The sequence below is a fragment of the Panulirus ornatus genome, chromosome 43, assembly GCF_036320965.1.
Source record: "Panulirus ornatus isolate Po-2019 chromosome 43, ASM3632096v1, whole genome shotgun sequence".
NCBI lineage: Eukaryota > Metazoa > Arthropoda > Malacostraca > Decapoda > Palinuridae > Panulirus > Panulirus ornatus.
The window spans coordinates 18,917,507-18,937,512 of NC_092266.1; the positions used below are offsets into that span (position 1 = coordinate 18,917,507).

General features: G+C 38.3%; 1 protein-coding gene across 1 annotated transcript in view; it reads right to left on the reverse strand.

The window, feature by feature from the left end:
* Positions 1-225: 225 nt before the first annotated feature.
* LOC139762363 (cationic amino acid transporter 4) overlaps positions 226-20,006 on the reverse strand; it is a 43,468-nt gene continuing 23,687 nt past the window's right edge. The window contains 4 exon segments of the mRNA XM_071687130.1: positions 226-9,171; positions 13,288-13,449; positions 16,346-16,571; positions 17,556-17,649. Coding sequence (XP_071543231.1) covers positions 8,951-9,171; positions 13,288-13,449; positions 16,346-16,571; positions 17,556-17,649 — 703 coding nt within the window. The 3' untranslated portion in view covers positions 226-8,950.

The window sequence follows — 20,006 nt, forward strand, 5'->3', positions numbered from 1 at the left end:
TAGTGGTAACTGAATGAGAGATCGTGATATGAAAATATTTTGTGAAGAGCTAGGCTAATAAGTGTAAAAGAAGCCCAACTATGGTAATAATATTTCAAGATGGAATTTAAAGACACACTATATCTATTTCAGCAAAGCATTACTTTTTCTAGAGCCATACAGTGTAACTTGTGATGAAATTACCTGGTCCCTGCAACTGAAACTTGGGATTCTATAAGAAACCAGTTTACATGTAATACTATATATTTTCAGAGTACAAATACAATATGCCTATATCAACCTTTGTATTAATGTAATTGGTCCTTCTGTCTTAGCAGGTGCCATCCTATCAGGGTGAGTACCATCCATAGGTGGGTCGCCCAACCTTCTCTTGCCAGGAAAGATCTTATGCATCAAATACAAAGACATAATCAATCGGCCTACTCTGAGAACGCAGCATCAACATAACCCTCATCCAAGAAACCTGACACATCCATATCCTCCCTCCCACCTTTCTACAACTACCCAACCCTACATATGACAGCCAACAAGGACTCAGAGGGACTCATGAAACTCATCCACCAAACAATACCACTCTTCAACACCACACACCACTCAGAGTACAAAGACTACAGACAATGACAAAACACTAAAAATATAACCCACAAGAAATAATTACTAACTACAAAATTAATACCTGCATACCTATCCCACCACAAGACTTCCCAGATATAGTGGAGAGCCCAACAAACATACACAAAACATATCACATTGGAGATTTCACTGCCCATCTTCCCACTTGGCTTAACTCTCACATCCCAAGATGAACTATTCATAAACAACTGGATCCTTTTATCAAAATCAACCTATATAGCCAACCAAACTTTGAACTCTGCCTCAAGCAGCCAACCAAGCTAGGCATTATCTTTAGCACAATGCACATAAGGACCTCCTTGAACACACTACACAAAATGTTCTCAGACTACTTAGCCATTCACCTGGCCTGACCAACCCACACAGCTACCAAAGAAGGCTTACTTAAACTACAGGAAAGCAAACTGGCCAGCAGTCACACAGTACATGGAATCCAAACTTCAAAATCTCACTTGAAATTATTTCCCATCCCTGTATTGTACCATCAAACTAAATCAACATTAGAAGTAATCACAATTCAAATCCAAATTCTATACACCATCATCACTAACCTAATGACTGAAAGGCAAACTGGGGAGAAAGAATAATGCCCATGTATTCCTTGTGTGTCATAGAAGGTAACTAAAAGGGGCAGGAGCTGGTGCTCGGAAATTCTTCCCTCCTGATTTGCTTTTCCAAAAGAAAGAACAGAGAGGGGGTGCCAAGAATGTATGCGAGTCTGAGGACAATATGTGGTGTGAGGTGGTTTGATCAAGTAAGTAATGAAAGGGTAAGAGAGAAGTGTCTTAATAAAATGAGTGGTTGAGATAGCTGAAGAGGATATGTTTAAATGATTTGGATATATTTTGAGAATGAGTGAGGAAAGGTGATAGGACATATTTTAAGAATGAGTGAGGAAGGTGTGATATATTTTGAGAATGAGTGAGGAAAGGTGACAGGGCATATTTTAAGAATGAGTGAGGAAAGGTTGACAAATAGGACATTTGTATCATAGTGGGGGAACAAGTAAAAGTGGCAGACCAAAGTGGAGATGGAAGGAGGGAGTAAAAAAGTTTTTGAGTGATTGGGGCCTGAACATGCCTGTGGGTAAAATATGTGCATGGGATATAGTGAACTGAAATGATGTGGCATACAGAGGTTGGCATGTTCTCAGTGAACTGAACCAGGGCTTGCAAAGTGGCTGGAGTGAACCATGGATCTGTGGGACCTGATTGTTGACAGACGGCTGTGGTTTTGGTGCACTGAACATGACAGCTAATGAATGGATGTGAGCAAACATGGCCTTCCTTCATCTGTTTCTAGCACTTCCTCAGTGACATGGATGGAAAGTAATATTCTAATTCCAGAAGATACCATCATTTCCCTGCTTCTGCATGGAGTGCAGCCTTGAGGGTGCTGGAACCCCATTCCAGGCATCCTGAGGTTACCTAATAATATTACAACAAATTTTATATAGACATATGACAGCATAATAGTTTTGACAAAAATAACATTATAAATATTGATTTACTAATTTGTAATGACAACAATAGGAAAGGAAAGAAAAACACACAAGATGAAGACCCCCTTTCCATGTTGGTCATTACAACTCAAAATTAAATCAACTGGAAGTGTGGACACAAGTTTCATTGACAGTGTCTTCCATTTTAAATGACTAAGAAGATAATATGTTAGTTTGATAGATCATACATTTTTTCTTTTTTAATAAAAACACTCTGCAATACACACTTCACTGACATTAATGTTACTAGGGACAAGAAGAAACATCTTTTCTGAAAGTCATTTTTTCATAAAGTTTTCCAAAAGTATATCTACAAACATTATTATAGCTCATAAGGAATGCACTGAATAGTCTAGAAAGTGTAGCATTCAGCAGCAAAGAGAGTGATTAAATTTTTATATAATAAACAAATTCTGACAGTTTTCTGATCAATACGTACCTATAAATAAAAATCTATGTTAGGTCTTTCAGCTGCCTACTTGCATTGCTCTCATTAAAAGTAATTCTTAAATATATCCAATGACTTCAGAGATGAAAAACTTTCACATCTACCAACAATATGCAAAAATTATGATTCACATTATCATATACACATTACTGTATTTAGAAATTCCATTTATCAAAATATATTCATCTTAGTGATATATGTATAAGAAATTTACAAGAGGCTGAACAACATAAAGATTCAACATTTACTGATGTATAATATGAATTTTCTAATGGATCCACTAGTTTAACATCTGACTTAGATTTCTACATTTCAAATCTGTTTAAATAAAGGTATATTATTTCTAAAAATACTAAAAATTAATTTTAGGCATTCTTTTATAATTTTTTCTTATAAAACAGTGCTCATCACATTTTTTGACATGAAATATGTACATCTCCATCCAATTATAATGTTTCATGTGAATTATATTTCAGCACCTTTGCATGCATAGCCCTATTCATATACGGTAAATTGCGGCCTATAAGTCATCTTTTCAAGCTTATTTTCTGTTTCTAAAACTAGGGATTGAATTATAGGACAGTACAAAATGGCAAACACAAAAATAAGACTGAGCCACCTTCATCAGACACAATCTTAGATTTAACTTACTCATATAGCACTATTATGGTACTTACCTGCAGCATTTGTTACTAATGCCACAGATTTACCTTTTCCAAAATATGTAAGATTCCATTACATGTGGCAGCTAAAATAATGGATATGTTCAGTTAAGTCTCATCGACAACAAATGTAAACACCAAATGATTTCATGATGCCTCAATATTGGCTTGTTCAAAGTTAGAAAGTAAACTCATACAGTAAGAGTATGTGTAAATCAGATTTTTAGTAGTCAAGGTTGACCAATGAGCCAAGTCGACTTACAGGCTGCAATTAATGGTAAAGATTATCAGTTTATGCTGTGTTAGACATACCTGTATACACCAAAACTTTATCATTTTGCAATCTATTACTTCCCTTTTCATGGTTAACCACAAATTATACCATTCAGCATACTACAAAGGTTAAGTAGGTTATTTTGGAAACTACAAGTGGTTGATGACCAAAGGCTGTGGATGCCAGGTCAGTACCCTGGCATATGGCAACCCATTGTTTACAAGTGCATGACAACCAAAAACATCAGGGCAAAATGTCACTTTTATTATGCAAGTCCATTCAGTAGCATAATATGTAGAGGTTTTCAGAAAAGAAGAGAGAATGTTGTGGTGAAGAGCATGGTGAGAGTAAGTGAGCTTGGGAAGGAGACTTGTGTAAGGAAGTACCAGGAGAGACTGAGTACAGAATGGAAAAAGGTGAGAACAAAGGACGTAAGGGGAGTGGGGGAGGAATGGGATGTATTTAGGGAAGCAGTGATAGCTTGCGCAAAAGATGCTTGTGGCATGAGAAGCGTGGGAGGTGGGCAGATTACAAAGGGTAGTGAGCGGTGGCATGAAGAAGTAAGATTGTTAGTGAAAGAGAAGGGAGAGGCATTTGGACGATTTTTGCAGGGAAATAATGCAATTGAGTGGGAGATGTATAAAAAAAAATAAAAAGAGGCAGGAGGTCAAGAGAAAGGTGCAAGAGGTGAAAAAGAGGGCAAATGAGAGTTGGGGTGAGAGAGTATCATTATATTTTAGGGAGAATAAAAAGATGTTTTGGAAGGAGGTAAATAAAGTGCGTAAGACAAGGGAGCAAATGGGAACATCAGTGAAGGGGGCAAATGGGGAGGTGATAACAAGTAGTGGTGATGTGAGAAGGAGATGGAGTGAGTATTTTGAAGATTTGTTGAATGTGTTTGATGATAGAGTGGCATATATAGGGTGTTTTGGTCGAGGTGGTTTGCAAAGTGAGAGGGTTAGGGAGAGTGATTTGGTGAACAGAGAAGAGGTAGTAAAAGCTTTGCAGAAGATGAAAGCCAGCAAGGCAGCGGGTTTATATGGTATTGCAGTGGAATTTATCAAAAAAGGTGGTGACTGTATTGCTGACTGGTTGGTAAGGTTATTTAATGTATGTATGACTCATGGTGAGGTGCCTGAGGATTGGCAGAATGCTTGCATAGTGTCACTGTATAAAGGTACAGGGGATAAAAGTGAGTGCTCAAATTAGAGAGGCATAAGTTTGTTGAGTATTCCTGGAAAATTCTATGGGAGGGTATTGATTGAGTTAGTGAAGGCATGTACAGAGCATCAGATTGGGGAAGAGCAGTGAGGTTTCAGAAGTGGTAGAGGATGTGTGGATCAGGTGTTTGCTTTGAAGAATGTATGTGAGAAATACTTAGAAAAGCAAATGGATTTGTATGTAGCATTTATGGACCTGGAGAAGGCATATGATAAGAGTTAACAGAGATGCTTTGTGGAAGGTATTACGAATACATGGTGTGGGAGGCAAGTTGTTAGAAACAGTGAAAAGTTTTTATCGAGGATGTAAGGCATGTGTACGAGTAGGAAGAGAGGAGAGTGATTGGTTCTCAGTGAATGTTGGCTTGCAGCAGGGGTGCGTGATGTCTCCATGGTTGCTTAATTTGTTTATTGATGGGGTTGTTAGGGAGGTGAATGCAAGAGTTTTGGAGAGAGGGGCAAGTATGCAGTCTGTTGTGGATGAGAGAGCTTGGGAAGTGAGTCAGTTGTTGTTCACTGATGATACAGCACTGGTGGCTGATTCGGTTGAGAAACTGCAGAAGCTGGTGACTGAGTTTGGTAAAGTGTGTGAAAGAAGAAAGCTGAGAGTAAATGTGAATAAGAGCAAGGTTATTAGGTACAGTAGGGTTGAGGGACAAGTCAACTGGGAGGTAAGTTTGAATGGAGAAAAACTGGAGGAAGTGAAGTCTTTTAGATATCTGGGAGTGGATTTGGCAGTGGATGAAACCATGGAAGCAGAAGTGAATCATAGGGTGGGGGAGGGGGGAAAGTTCTTGGAGCGTTGAAAAATGTGTGTAAGTCGAGAACCTTATCTTGGAAAGCAAAAATGGGTATGTTTGAAGAAGTAGTGGTTCCAACAATGTTATATGGTTGCGAGGCATGGGGTATGGAGAGAGTTGTGTGGAGGAGGGTGGATGTGCTGGAAATGAGATGTTTGAGGACAATATGTGGCGTGAGGTGGTTTGATCGAGTAAGTAATGAAAGGGTAAGAGAGATGTGTGGTAATAAAAAGAGTGTGGTTGAAAGAGCAGAAGAGCGTGTTTTGAAATGGTTTGGTCACATGGAAAGAATGAGTGACGAAAGATTGACAAAGAGGATATATGTGTCAGAGGCGGAGGGAACGAGAAGTGGGAGACCAAATTGGAGGTGGAAAAATGGAGTGAAAAAAATTTTGAGTGATCAGGGCCTGAACATGCAAGAGGGTGAAAGGCGTGCAAGGAATAGAGTGCATTGGAACGATGTGGTATACTGGGGGTTGATGTGCTGTCAATGGATTGAACCAGGGCATGTGAAGCGCCTGGGGTAAGCCATGGAAAGTTTTGTGGGGCCTGGATGTGGAAAGGGAGCTGTGGTTTCGGTGCATTATACAAGACAACTAGAGACTGAGTGTGAACGAATGTGGCCTTTGTTGTCTTTTTCTAGAGCTACCTCGCACACATGCAGGGGGAGGGATTGTCATTTCATGTGTGGCGGGGCGGTGATGGGAATGAATAAGGGCAGCAAGTATGAATTATGTAAATGTGCATATATGTATATGTCTGTGTGTGTATATATATGTATACGTTGAGATGTATAGGTATGTATATGTGCGTGTGTGGTTGTGTATGTATATACATGTGTATGTGGGTGGGTTGGGCCATTCCTTCGTCTGTTTCCTTGCACTAACCCGCCAACACGGGAGACAGTGACAAAGTATCATAAATAAATAAGTAAAAAATATTTACTTTCTTCCTGCCCTAGGAGTCCCTTCTATACTTATAAGGATCTTCAGCAATCAGAAAGTTGGCCACATTCAGAGGTTGCAACCACAGATCACAATGCAATGTGATGTGGTAGAGTCCATATGCAGAGAGTGCTTTGAAAATGAGTATAAAGTGCTCAGTGTCTTCTTTATAGCAGTCGCATTGTGAGCATGAAGGGTCTTGGGATATGCTGAAATTCTTTTTTGTAGTGTTGTGAATTTAGTGTAATAATCCTAATGATGTATGGATGCAAGACATGGATTATGGATGAGAATGTTAAAAAGAGGAAGGATTTGTAGGAAATTAAATAGTTGAGGACAATTTGCAATGTGTTGAGGGAAGACTGAGCAATTAATAAATGGTTACATAAGAAAGAGGTGTGGCTATAAGAAAAGTATGGTGGAGAGATCTGAAAAGGATGTGTTGAAATGGTTTAGATGTGTGGAAAGAAAGAGTGGGAAAAGGTTGAAAAAGAAGATATATGTGTCAGATGTGGAGGGAGAAGGGCGAGACCAAAGTGGAGATGGAAGGATTGAGTAATAATTATTTTGAATGCTTGGGGCTTGAATATGCAAGGGTCAAAAGCATGCATAGGAGAAAGTGAATCAGAATGATGTAGTACATCAGGGGAAATGTGCTGTCAATGGACTAAACCAGTCAGGGAAAACCACAGAAAGGTCTGTGGTTCCTGGTTGTGGATAGGGGGCTCTGATTTGGTACATTATACATGACAGTAGAGAGTGGACATGAGTGAATGAGGCATTTTCTTTGACTATTATTGGGAGGAATCTTTGTCTACAAGTAGTTTCCAACATTCTGACTCTGAGAGATAACAAAGAATCTCTGTCTACAAGTAGTGTCAAACACTCTGGCTCTGAGAAAAGTTTCAAATAAGAAAAAATCTTTTCCCCTGGGTTCAAATTCTGGGAACTACTCATCTAATGAACATCAACCTAGGTTAACAGGACAGAACCCAGTGAGTGAAAAGGTCTTGGACAGAACCTAGTGAAAGAAGAAGCCTTGGACAGAACCCAATGAGTGACCATGCCTTGACCAGGAGATATCTGGTCTAAAAACAGCACACCCTAGGTCAAGAATCAATATCACCACCACAATACAATTCTACTCCCTACTTTTAGTGTAACTCCCATCTATGGATCCATACAGTTACAAGCCTTCTAAAAGGATGGGAAAGCAACCAAAACATCTGGGAAAAGAAATAAACTAAGAGATATGGGGCATGGAAGAGAGGTAAAGGTAAGGTAGAGACACAACAGTGTCGCAATACCAACCACTGGTCACTTAATTCCAATATTATCTTAAAATGCCTTTCACAATTACTGCTTGCACCAACACAGAACACAACTGAATTCCTCTAGTACCTATATACAATTATTCCAGGACCTCTATGAAAGAATTCTGGTGGCAGGATCTCTTTCCAAAGGCTCCTGCAGCCTAAGGCTGCACTACTTCCAACAGCAGAAATGTGGACCCTATTGAGGTGAAAAGGTCTTTGAAAAGACTGAACTCCCTATGATACAGCCTTGCTAATGATGTCTTTCCTCTTACTGTGAAGCTTCATCCAGACTGAGTCTGACAACATCAATTCCTTCAATATTACCACATATACACCATGGTAAAATGTACATAGGGAAAGAATATATTTATTAATTTAGCTGACTACAAAAGTAAGTCCTGTGATTTTTCTGGGAAGTTATAAATGGTTTTAAAGTAGGTTTAACGATTCAAATAAAAATCCAGGCTAAAGGACAATTAACAATTTGAATAAAAATCCAAACTACAGTAGGATTAACCAATGAAATGAAAATATAGAGCAAAAAATCAAACCAGAATGAGTTATTCAAATGAAAATACAGAGCATCAACATAACCACTTGAACAGCTGTAACTGGAAGTGAAAAGTAGTTAATGTGTTCATCTAAAACAAACAGAAATACACCCGCACACAAGCTGCTGAAAAATAAAAGCAGAGTGGGTGGCTACCCCCCCTGACTTACCATTACCAGATGCCACAACTACAAGGCCTTGTGAGCAGTTAAAACATCAGTAAGTGAATATCATTTAGTTTGTGAGTAAAGCTGCTTGACTTCTTGCCCATTTTCATTTCTGAAACATAAATATCATAACGGGCAAAAGTAATAAGTAATACTGGCATGACATGCAGGGAATACCTATATACCAGACAAGGAATCTTTAATTGCACATTTCCACTAAAATGAACAATCAGTTACATAACATTTGTGGCTAACAACAACACAAAGTGCAGCTTTAGCGGTTACATTTCTGATTAAAGAGGATCAATCAACCCGGTATATGGATTCTAAGGATTTTCAATGTTGGATTATCATTGCTTTTGCTTATTAACACATTGTAAGACCTCAAGACTGGGTGATACTGCACTTAAAAATCTTGACAGTACCGCCATTCATTTACAAGTCGTTGTCTCCTACCTCTTCCTGATCAACAATGGGCTTTTTGTCATCAGTGGCAGCAGAAGCAATCTTAGCAGTGACATGAGAGAGAGTGTGTTGGACTGAGCCAAACACAGTATTCCCTGCAGGTGTTGGTTCTGTTAACAAGGTGGAGTAGCTGCTCACTGGTTCCCCTTCACGAGAATGATGTTGACCATATAAGAAGTACATCAGGAGACCTGTTGGTGTGTGGATAAAAGACTTCTGTCCATTAAAGTTCATTCACTAATGAAGAGACTGATGCAATTTTCTGCCAGCATGCTTTTTCCTCATAATCTATAACTACTAATCAGGTGGTTGCAAATTTAGGATTAATACAGTTAAAGTGAATGTCAAGTATGAGTGAAATATGTTCATGATACCCTCATGCATATGAAAATCAATTTCTTTAGGGCTTTATAATTATCTTATGCACTATAAATTATTAGTGAAAACCAACTGGGTTCAACAATTCATCTACAAAGTTCGCTATCAAACAAAGCCCTCTTGTAATCAGTTACTGAATACACTTTCCTCATATACACTTAAATTAATTCATGCTTTGGTATGGCAGGAATGTTTACCATGAAATATCTGTCTAATGTGAACCACAACAGTAGTATGAACGTGGAGAAAATTATATCTTTTTCTTAAAGCATGACAGACTGACAAGGCACTTGCAAGTTCATTGCATGTCCAAGTCACCTATATGAATAACAATATTGTTATGGTAGTTGCAAGTTTAGTTCATGAACTGGTCTCCCATTATCACTAACCTGTGTTTTTATGAGATATCATTTATTGCCAGTAATATTTCATGCATATTAACAAGATGAAGCCAAAGGTAAAGACAGTAAACAATCCAGCCTAATTTTTCTTAACCTACATCTAACACAAATATGCTTTGTTTAATAAAAAAAAATATAGAGTAAGACATCAGAATCACAATCTTTATATTCAAGTAAGAATATAAGCCTAGTTCAATACCAAACACATTTTCCTTGCTAGACATTACACCTTAATTCCGAAGTTGTCCTAAACAATTCATTCTTGAGTTGTCCTGACCATTCTCAGTTGTGTGAATAAAAGATCTTAATTTATCAAAAGGAGTGTGTAAAGGACACAGTTAGCTCTCAATCCACCTGACATTTGTCACAGATCTATCAGTGATTAGCACAAGGACTCCAATAATGCAAAGAAGTAGAGAAGGGGACAAACTGGATCCATTGGGAGTAAAGATAAGGGAGGAATACAATCCACTAGAAGTAGAGATGAAGTAGAACAGGATCCACCACAAGGAGTGATGGAGGAGGAAAAGTATCCAATCGGAGTAGAAACAGGGTGGACAGAATCCACTAGGAGCAGAGATGGGGGAGGAACAGGATCCACTAGGATCTGAACTGGGGAGGAACACAATCTACTACAAGTACATATGGAGGGGGAACAGGATTCACCAGGAACTGGGATGGGGCCAGAACAGGATCCATGAAGAGAAGAAAGAAGGGAGAAACAGGATCCACTGAGAGCAGGGATGGGGGTGGAACAAAATCCATTAGTAGTAGATGGGGAGGAACAGGATCCACAAAGGAGTAAAGATGAGGGAGGAACAGGGTCCACAAAGAGTACAGATAAGGAATGAAGAGGATCCACAGGCAGCAGGGATGGGGCAAGATCAGGATCCACTTGGTTTATAGATGTGGGAGGAAGAGGATCCACTAGGAGTAGAGATGGGGAGGTACAGGTCCCATTAAAAGTAGAGATGAGAGAAGAACAGGACTCATTAGGAGTAGAGATGAAGAGGAACAGAATCAACTAAAAGTAGAGATAAAGGAGGAACAGGATCCATTGGGAGCAGTGATGGGAAGGAACAGGATCCACCAGGAGAGGGGGATAGAAACAGGATCCAACAAGAACAGAGACATGTATGAAGAGGATCCTCTAAGCAAAAAGGTAGGAAAAAAAAGAGGATCTGCTAGTACTAAGTATATCAATCAAGCAGAGAAAAAGAGATATCTATAAAAGGAAGTTTCTCTGCCATGCCAACTCAGTGTCAGTGTGACCTGCAAGTAACACTAAAAGAAGCCGGGTTGTCTAATAAAGATGACAGTGCCTACTGTTCAGGGAAGAGACACAAATCCTTTTTGAGAGAGGAGAGAGACTTTTCCATAGTGTGTGCAAGACCTCACTTATGTCAGTTCATAATCTACACAGAATATTTAAAGATACCACTATAAGTGACAAGCAGGTGACATCCCACCAGCATAATCCCTCTCCTCTCCATCCTTTTCTCACCATGTATCCCACATCTTCTCACCAATAACTTCTAACAGAAAGTCTATTTTTTCATGTATCTAAGTTACCAGGAAAGAAGAAAGGAACAGGAACTGGATGAGACCTTACAAATCTATGTATCTATCTATGGAAGAGGGAACAGAACTGGATGAGACCTTAACTATCTCCAAATCCCATTCCCCTCCGGAATTCCCTCTAGGGGTGGAAAAAAAGTCTCCAAAAAGGAAAACTAAAAAATATAAATATAGAAGAAAAAAAACCTTATATGTAAAAGTTTACTTTATTAGGAGTAGATCTTATTCTAATCAGCTTGCAAGAGCCATTATACCAGACTGTATAAAGTACCTGAAGACACACCTGAGTATTTTGAGAGGAATAACACCGAGAGATGCAAAGCAACTTTTACCTAAACTCTCTAAATGAGATCCTAACCTAAGCCCAGGTATCTGAGCAATGTATCAAATGCTAGAATGAGACAAAGGTGTACCCACCTAATGTGTACCAAAGGTTCAAAAAGAATGAGACAAAGGTGTATCCACCTAAAGTGTTCCAAAGGTTCACTAGTCATAAAAAAATCTGTAACTAAAAGAAAATCTACACAAAAGTTGCACTATTCTTAAAGACTAACATGAGACATTTCATCTACCTTTAGAGAGATTCAAACTGATTACAAAAGATTTATAATCATTGTAAAAGACATAGTTTTTCATAACCTAATCCAACAAGAAAAGTACATGTCAGAGTAAAATGAGCAAAATAAGGTCTTTGAGAAATGAAGAACAACCAATCTGTTATAAATGATACTGTATATGAAGTATGGAAATAAAAAGTTTTGAGAATGAAGGCAGACTTCTTTTTTATGGGAGGGAACTAAAAAGTAAAGGCCAATCCCAAGTTGAGGCATATTTAGGAGTACCTTGAGAGTAATCTGAGAAACAACTGCATATGAATGAAAAGGCTGACTGTCTGTCAAAAGAATAGGAAAATAGGAACACACTAAAGATTTAGCCAAGTTTCCTTATCATGAAAAGATTTAGTGTATGAAAAAATTAAATGTCACTAGTGAGAAAGATTATGTGAAAGCAGCAGGTTCAGTCTCTTTCTTTTGGGGTGGGAGATGGGGACCTGAATGGAACATCTGCCCTGGGAGGAGAGACCTGGGGATCTGAATGGAACATCTGCCCTAGGAAGAGAGACCTGGGTAATCCATATGTCAAGACACTCCTTATAAAAATATAGTAAACAGAAAGTCCATATTCTCCATAATCCCACTGTACTTCTCAAGTGAAAAATGCAAGAAAAACATAAAAAGTCAGGAATATCTGGGATCTAAACATCGGTGTTATTATTTTTTTGGATTTCTGAATTATTTCAGAATATAAAGTCCTAATTTTACCTTCCTATGCACTAAGATTAGCCAAAGAATTCTCATCAGAATGACACCAAGGAATTCTCACCAGAATGACAGAGTATCTATGGTGCTATTACTTATGTATCAGGTATCTGTACAATGTTACAATAGCAGCAAACTTAACAGAAATAATAAAAATAACTCCTATCAATAATACATTTTATCTTGAAAAAAATCTTCCCATGACTTTCCAGATTTCTAATGTCTGGATTATTATGTTGTACTGCGTAATTATAGGTTGTCTGTTGACAGGTAGGGTACCTCTAATTCCTCTTGCTGACAAAACAGATTTCCAACTAAAATTCAATTAAACTAATAACAATGCCAAAAATGTGAAACCATATTCCATGTACATGTTACCCTAATATTTCATTGGGACTTTACAAAAGTAAAGTTCCACACTGACATTTTCTACAAACACCTAGTTAAAGAGTAGAATTCTCATTCAAATTGTTCTACAGCCATCAAGATAATATTCTAATGCTCCTACACAAAATTCATCATACACATGCAAACTGGAACCCAACACAGATTATCTATATAAAACAGTAGGCACCCTAATAAAAGGTCGCCCAATGATATTCAGGTGACATGATTTCCACACAGACCTCACCTAAAACCATCCAAACAATGAAGCGAATCCATGTCATGGGGTTGAGGTGAACCATGAGGGCAACATTGAAGAAGATGGAGGTGAGGGGCACTAGTGGAACCAAGGGTACCTTAAAACTCAGCACTAGTTGGTTCTGATGGTGGGCCATAATTACCACCACACCTGCAATGAAATAAATCACAAAATAGTAACTATTATTTTCAGAACAAAAGTGGCATATTAAATTTACAATTTTCTCATGTGTTTATGCTTGTGATTACCCGATTGCAATTAACTATTTTGTATCATAAAGAAAGTGTCTTTTATTCATGAAGCACAGTCTCTTAACCTCTCCTTTCCATTATGGTCTCCTGATTACCTTGTTCTTTGCATTCAACAGTTTGTTACTCAGCTTGTTCTATTCACCAATAGTTCTTATTTTCAAAGTATTATTTTCAATTATACATCTTTTCTTTTAATCAGTTATCTGTTATAAACACTATTTTAACAGTTTTCTTTGATAGATTATCAAATCCACTATGCTTAATCTATAATCAAGTCTCCCTAAATTTCTCCTTTTTTCTGATATAAGCAAGTCTGTGGCCATGCTTTCTCTGTGGTAAATAGAAAACTGAAGTATAGAAGGTGCAAGAAACTGCATGATGAAGCGCTATCTCATTTCAAAGTATGGATATAAAACTCAAGTTTCTAAAAGTCAGGATAGGTAGAAACAAGTACAAGGGATACAGGTGGATAACTTTCTCTGGTAGGTAGTAGTTGGTAGGCAGCCAATGGCCAGGGAGGTATATTACGAATACTACCTGCCTGGTTATCAGGAGGGTTAGTGATAGCTGCATAGTGAGAAAACACTTCATTGGTTGTCAAGTTACATTCCTCTGACCTAAGTAGCTGTCATTTCTTTCTGCCTCACCTACACATGGACTGCCAGCAATCTGTCCACAAATACAAAATCTCTCTCCCTGTCACACACAACACTTGACAACACTTGACTCACACAGCTCATTCTTCATAACTCTAGATTACCTGTGGTGAGTACTATGTGCTAGCCCTGCCTTTTGGCAAAATGGTAGGAGCAACAGATAGTAGTAGTCGGTAGGAACATTTAGGTAGAAACATTAGGTAGAAGTAGTTGGTAGGAACATTTAGGTAGAAACATTAGGTAGAAGTAGTCGGTAGGAACATTAGGTAGAAGCAATTGCTAGAAACATTAGGTAGGAGCCACTGCATACACTGCACTAAACTGGTCCTCTGCCAATGGCCTGTTAAGGGTGAGTCATTAAAGGCTAAGAAACAGCACTGGAGCTCACTAGTTATGGACACTATTGCTGTGGCCACCCCCTTGAGTGAGTTCCTGAAGGGACAGGCGTCAGAGAGATAGACAAAAAAATATAGACAGAAACTTTCTCTGATTCACTAAAGAATAAAGTCATGAAAAGGACGTAGGGAATATTAAACTCAAAAGAAATGCACATAGTTGAAAGCTTCTACAGAGAGTATGATCACAGATATATGGTTGACAGACTGGTCAAAAAGAAGTATGCCAGAGATATTGAAGGCAGATGGAGATAAAGTAGACCAATGAAGAGGTAGACAGATACAGCAAAAAAAACTGATATGGTTTCCAGGTATTCAAAAATTTGAAGCTAAAGGTTTTTGATCAGATGGAGTGGAAATAATAGGCGAGTCAAGGAGGACGGATGAATAGAGAAACCTGTCACCAACAAACAAATCAACTACAAGAATAAAGCAAAAAAAATAAGAAGCACTGTCATTAGCATGGTAACGCATGTTTCACTTTAGCATACTGGACATGGCATGAGGATAAGTATTGGCAAATACGAAAGAATGGAGTTAAATGTAAACACACAAATCTTATCTGTAACAGTAAATGTACAATGCAACTACAGTACAAAATAATTTTTCTTGGTAGTCTCCCATATCCTTTACTAGAAAGGTAGTTCCATGAATAAATGAAGAACATCTTCATTTGCTCATATAAATTCAAACTCTAGCTGTCATAATGCACCAAAATCAGAGCCCAATCTACAGCCAAGCCCAACAGATCTTTCTGTGGTTTTCAGTGACCACTTCATATGTCCTGGTTCAGCCTATTCAGCAAACCATCCCCTATATACCACATTGCTCCAGCTCACTTTATCCCATAAATACCTCACGCTCCATGCCCTGATAAATCAAAGCCTCTTTCACTCCATCCATCCATCTCCTTTTTGGTCTCCCACTCTTCCTTGCCCCTTCCACTTTTGACTATTCTGTTAGTCATTCTCTCTTCACTCATCCTCTCCATATATCCAAATCTTTATAGCAAACCCTACTCAGCTCTCTCAATCATACCATTAAGTTTACAACCACATCTCTCTAACACTATCATTCCTTACATGATCAACACTCCTCACACCAAACACACTGTCCTCAAGCATTTTATTCCCAACACATCCAGCTTGTTCCATTCTTTTGTATGTAGTGCTCACAATTTGAATCCATACAGCTCAGACTACTATACCATCAAATGTACCCATCTTTGCCCTTATAGACAGGGACCTCTCTTTGCATACACTCCACAGTTCACCTGGACTTTGCTCCCTTATCCGCACTGTAATTCACTTTAGCTCCCATAGGTCCACTGTTATGTCCACTTCCCAAGTATCTACCTCAAATACCACTCCATTTCCTCCATGACCTCTACATGGTCAAACTCAAATCAACCTGTCTCTTCCCTCTGCTAAACTTGATAATCTGATTTTCATTCACATTAGCTATCAACTTCCTCGTTTCACTGAGAATAAATGCAAAGTGGCTTTGAGCTACAGGTCAAAAATTGAAGTTATACATATGTCACTCAATTTATTCATATCATATGAGCTACTTAGATCTCTGAGCATAAAACATGATAAAAGATGTTTTTAGCATATATACGGGAAGTCACATGGGACAATAGAAATGTGCAAGAAAGCTACATCTTCTTTTAGTTTATCATATAAGCAAGAGTATGACAGAAAAATTAGCACTGAGGTAATATCACAATAACTGTTATACTTACTGAAGACTAACAAGACAGTTAGAAGGATGGTGATAATGACAGCCCAGGCTGCAGGATATGGTAAGGCAAGGGCACTACCCCCAAACTGCAGCAGGGTACACAGAGCAGAACTGCTTATGGTGAAGATGACTACTGCCCAGGTGACCACCAACCCTGCTTCCCGCTGCCCTATCATACGCAGTAGCCACCGGAATGATGACCTCAGTTCACCACCCTCACCATCACCCTGCACAAGAAAATAGATTAATCATATGTTCCAATTTTATTTCAACCATTTCACTCTGATGTTTGATCTGAAGTTTGACTATGGTTAAAAAATATTCATAAACAATAACTAAAGAATTCAACAAAGTACAGCCTTCAGCAGTGAATTTTCTTTCACTACCTCCATCTCAATTGCAACTTAAACCTATGACAGGTATGGAAGAAATTCATTAATCAACTTTTGTAAGGTAAATGGATGTAGATATGTTATGAACTTTTTCATATGTATCTGTATAAATCTAAGCAGGCAAATTCATAAATGATACATGAGAGTAAAGAATCATGGTTGCATAAGTCTGATGATCAGACCATGTGTTAAATATAACTAATAATCAGGCTTTTGAATCAATAAGAAAATCATTCAGCATATTCCATGCTCCAGTTTTATCTCAAACTTGTGTTTGACATGAAAGAGGTTAGCATATACATTTCTGTTCTTACATATATGAATGAAGTTAATATGGTAATCCCATTCCAGTGTACAAATTGAGGACTGGTTAGGAAACTTAAAAGTGAGAGTAGGATTTGTGAGAGTAGGATTTTGGCTTTATATTCAGAATTCACTTAATCTTTAGTCAACCAGACTCCTCAGCAAATTGTTATCTGGGTTTGATAAACTTACTACCCTCAAAAGTTAATTCTACAATGTGCAGCTCTTATTCACATTATACTATCCCAGAAAAGGTATCCACTGACTATGCCATTCACATTCTCAAATGGAAATAGGTATAGCAAAATAAATTATTAAGTTACAGTGTGTGATCTCTCTTGATACTGCGTTCCATGTTTTAAGGCATCATTTTGGAATAACATGCTTCAGGCAATTCCTGTATTCTTTTCAAGAATAATTCCACCTGATAGTACAAAAAATATGCATTACTTCATAAACAGTGCCAATAATGTAGGCAATTTATATTGTCCTTCACCAGACCTGAGGACAACTTACTTTGCTGATATCATCCATAGGTGTAGTAGGGGTAGGCAGAGCCCCTGGGGTGGGTGTCGCTGCTTGCATGTGGGAAGGACTCTTAATGTTGCACCTGTAATAAATGTTTTACAACTTACAAAACTATGGTACATTGAATTGTGGAAAAGCTCTTTATTGTGTCAAATTACTGTTGGATCCTTTGCAGTGGGATATCTGGAAAAATGAATAGGCCAGGACTGCATTTAGAAATGATTCTGTATTCTATAATCAAGTTATCAAGTATTAGTCGAACTGAAAATGAAATAGTTAGCCACATAAATACATAAAATGAAATTCGGCTTAAGCATAAAGGCTGAAAAAAATCTACATGTCTTAAATAATATAAACATACCACAGATTACATGCTTAGAGAGATATCAAAGTAAATCCATCCTGAAGAAACTCTCTCAGCATAGATAATACACCATCACTCCAAATATGGGACTACACAAGTTCATCTGGCCTTCCCTGAGGTCTTAACCCTCTTCTACCACACAGACCTCCATGGTGTTGCAGTGATAATTCCTGACAGTGAAGCATATCCTAAGGTCGTTCATGCTCACCATACAACTACCATAACAAAGATAGTGAGCACTCCTGACAGGCATTTTCTGACAAGTGGGGAGACTGCAGAAATCATATCAAATCCCGAGAAGCATAATGGCAGTGACGATAAAGATTGCACTGAGAACACAGTAGTGACAGTGCCAAAAGATTCCATGATGAAAGTATGTGACAAGTTAATGGGCTTGAACACCATACATTTATCAGTGAGCTAGAGATAATGAAAGCTTAAGAATAATAGGAAAACCTGCTCAGATATGAACCAATGTTACTAAGGCAGATAATGCTGAAAGAAGTCTACAAAACCCCACCACTCAAAATGCCTCTTCCTCACTTCTGAATCAAGTTCCTGGCCCATCATCTGTTTCTGATGTCCTGCCAAATGATGTCAATGTCTACTGATGAACCTTTGCCTCTCCTTCAAGTGTCTAAAGCCAGATGTAATCTACTGTAATTACTGATCAAATTTATCATATTTTGTAAGCAAAAAACATCAAAGCTTTGGTATACATACAGAACTTTCTTTTTTATTTTCTTATTATTCCATGCACTATAATACTACCTGTAAGCTGTATTCATCCATTTCTAGTCAAAATACTGTTGAAAGAAATGAAATGCATTTCAAGCTTATACCATTTAGTGGGAAATTATCCATAATGGAATTTTTCAAGCACTATCTTGTAAGCTATGCTAACACCCATCCATGGGCTGTACACTTGTGTTGTCATCTCTGTGTCATTACCCCTTAGCCAATCACAGCTTGCTAGCCAGGCAGAAAATGTCCCTGTGTCAAGTGAAAGCCAGCATTGTTCTTCCAACCACTAATATGTTGAAATCAGCTCCAGTTATGCTCCTTCTTGGCCCAGTTTCATTTCCAACCCTCCACAAGCATTTCATTTACACCCTCCTCTGCGCATCCTCTTCTATAGCCCATGCCTCCCATCCATACAACACTGTTGGAACTAATATACCTTCAAACATACCAATATTTTTCCCTACCAGAAAATGACCTCTCTTTCCATATTCTCCAGTGCTCCCAGAACCTTCCTCCCCTCACCCACCCTGACGACTCACTTCTGCTTGAACGGTTCCATTCACCACCATGTCAAATCCCAGGTACCTAAAACACTTCACTTCCTCCAATTTTTCTCCATTCAAACTCACACCCCAACTAGCCTGACCCTGAATCCTGCTAAACACTCAACATCTTTGCAATGAAAAAAATTCTTTCAATACAGACATACCTCAACATGATTGTCACCCAATTCTATACTACAGCACTATACCCCTCCTAACCTAACTAATCTTTAACTAACCACCAATACTCAATTAGAAATAAAAAGATTACTCTTCTCTCAAACCTCAACCGTTTATTCAAAGACATTCCCCCATCCCTCACAAATTTAACAATGGTGCTCATCAGTGCAGGAAAATCTAAAGGTACAAAGAATGAGTTGTGCAAGTGTATTTCAAGTGCTAAGTGTGACACAGAGAGATTGTTTGTTTGTGGACAGAATGCCTGTAGTCCATCTGTGAGTGAGGTAGAAAGAAAAGATAGCTACAGGTAAGAAGAGTGCAACTTGAAAACCACTAAAATGCTGACTCACTACACAGCCATTACTAACCCTCCCAATAATCAGGTGGGTAGTACCAGTCATATACCTCCTTGGTCAGTGGCTGCCTCCCAACTACTATCTACTAAAAATTCATACACATTGAAATTACTCAACAATCATTACACAACCAACTTCCAAACTAAAGTCTCAAACTGCAACTCGCCAGACATACATCATTAGTATACCACATTCCTCAAACAAACATGAGTAACACTCTCCCAACTATGCTTTTGCCATCACCCATCACTAC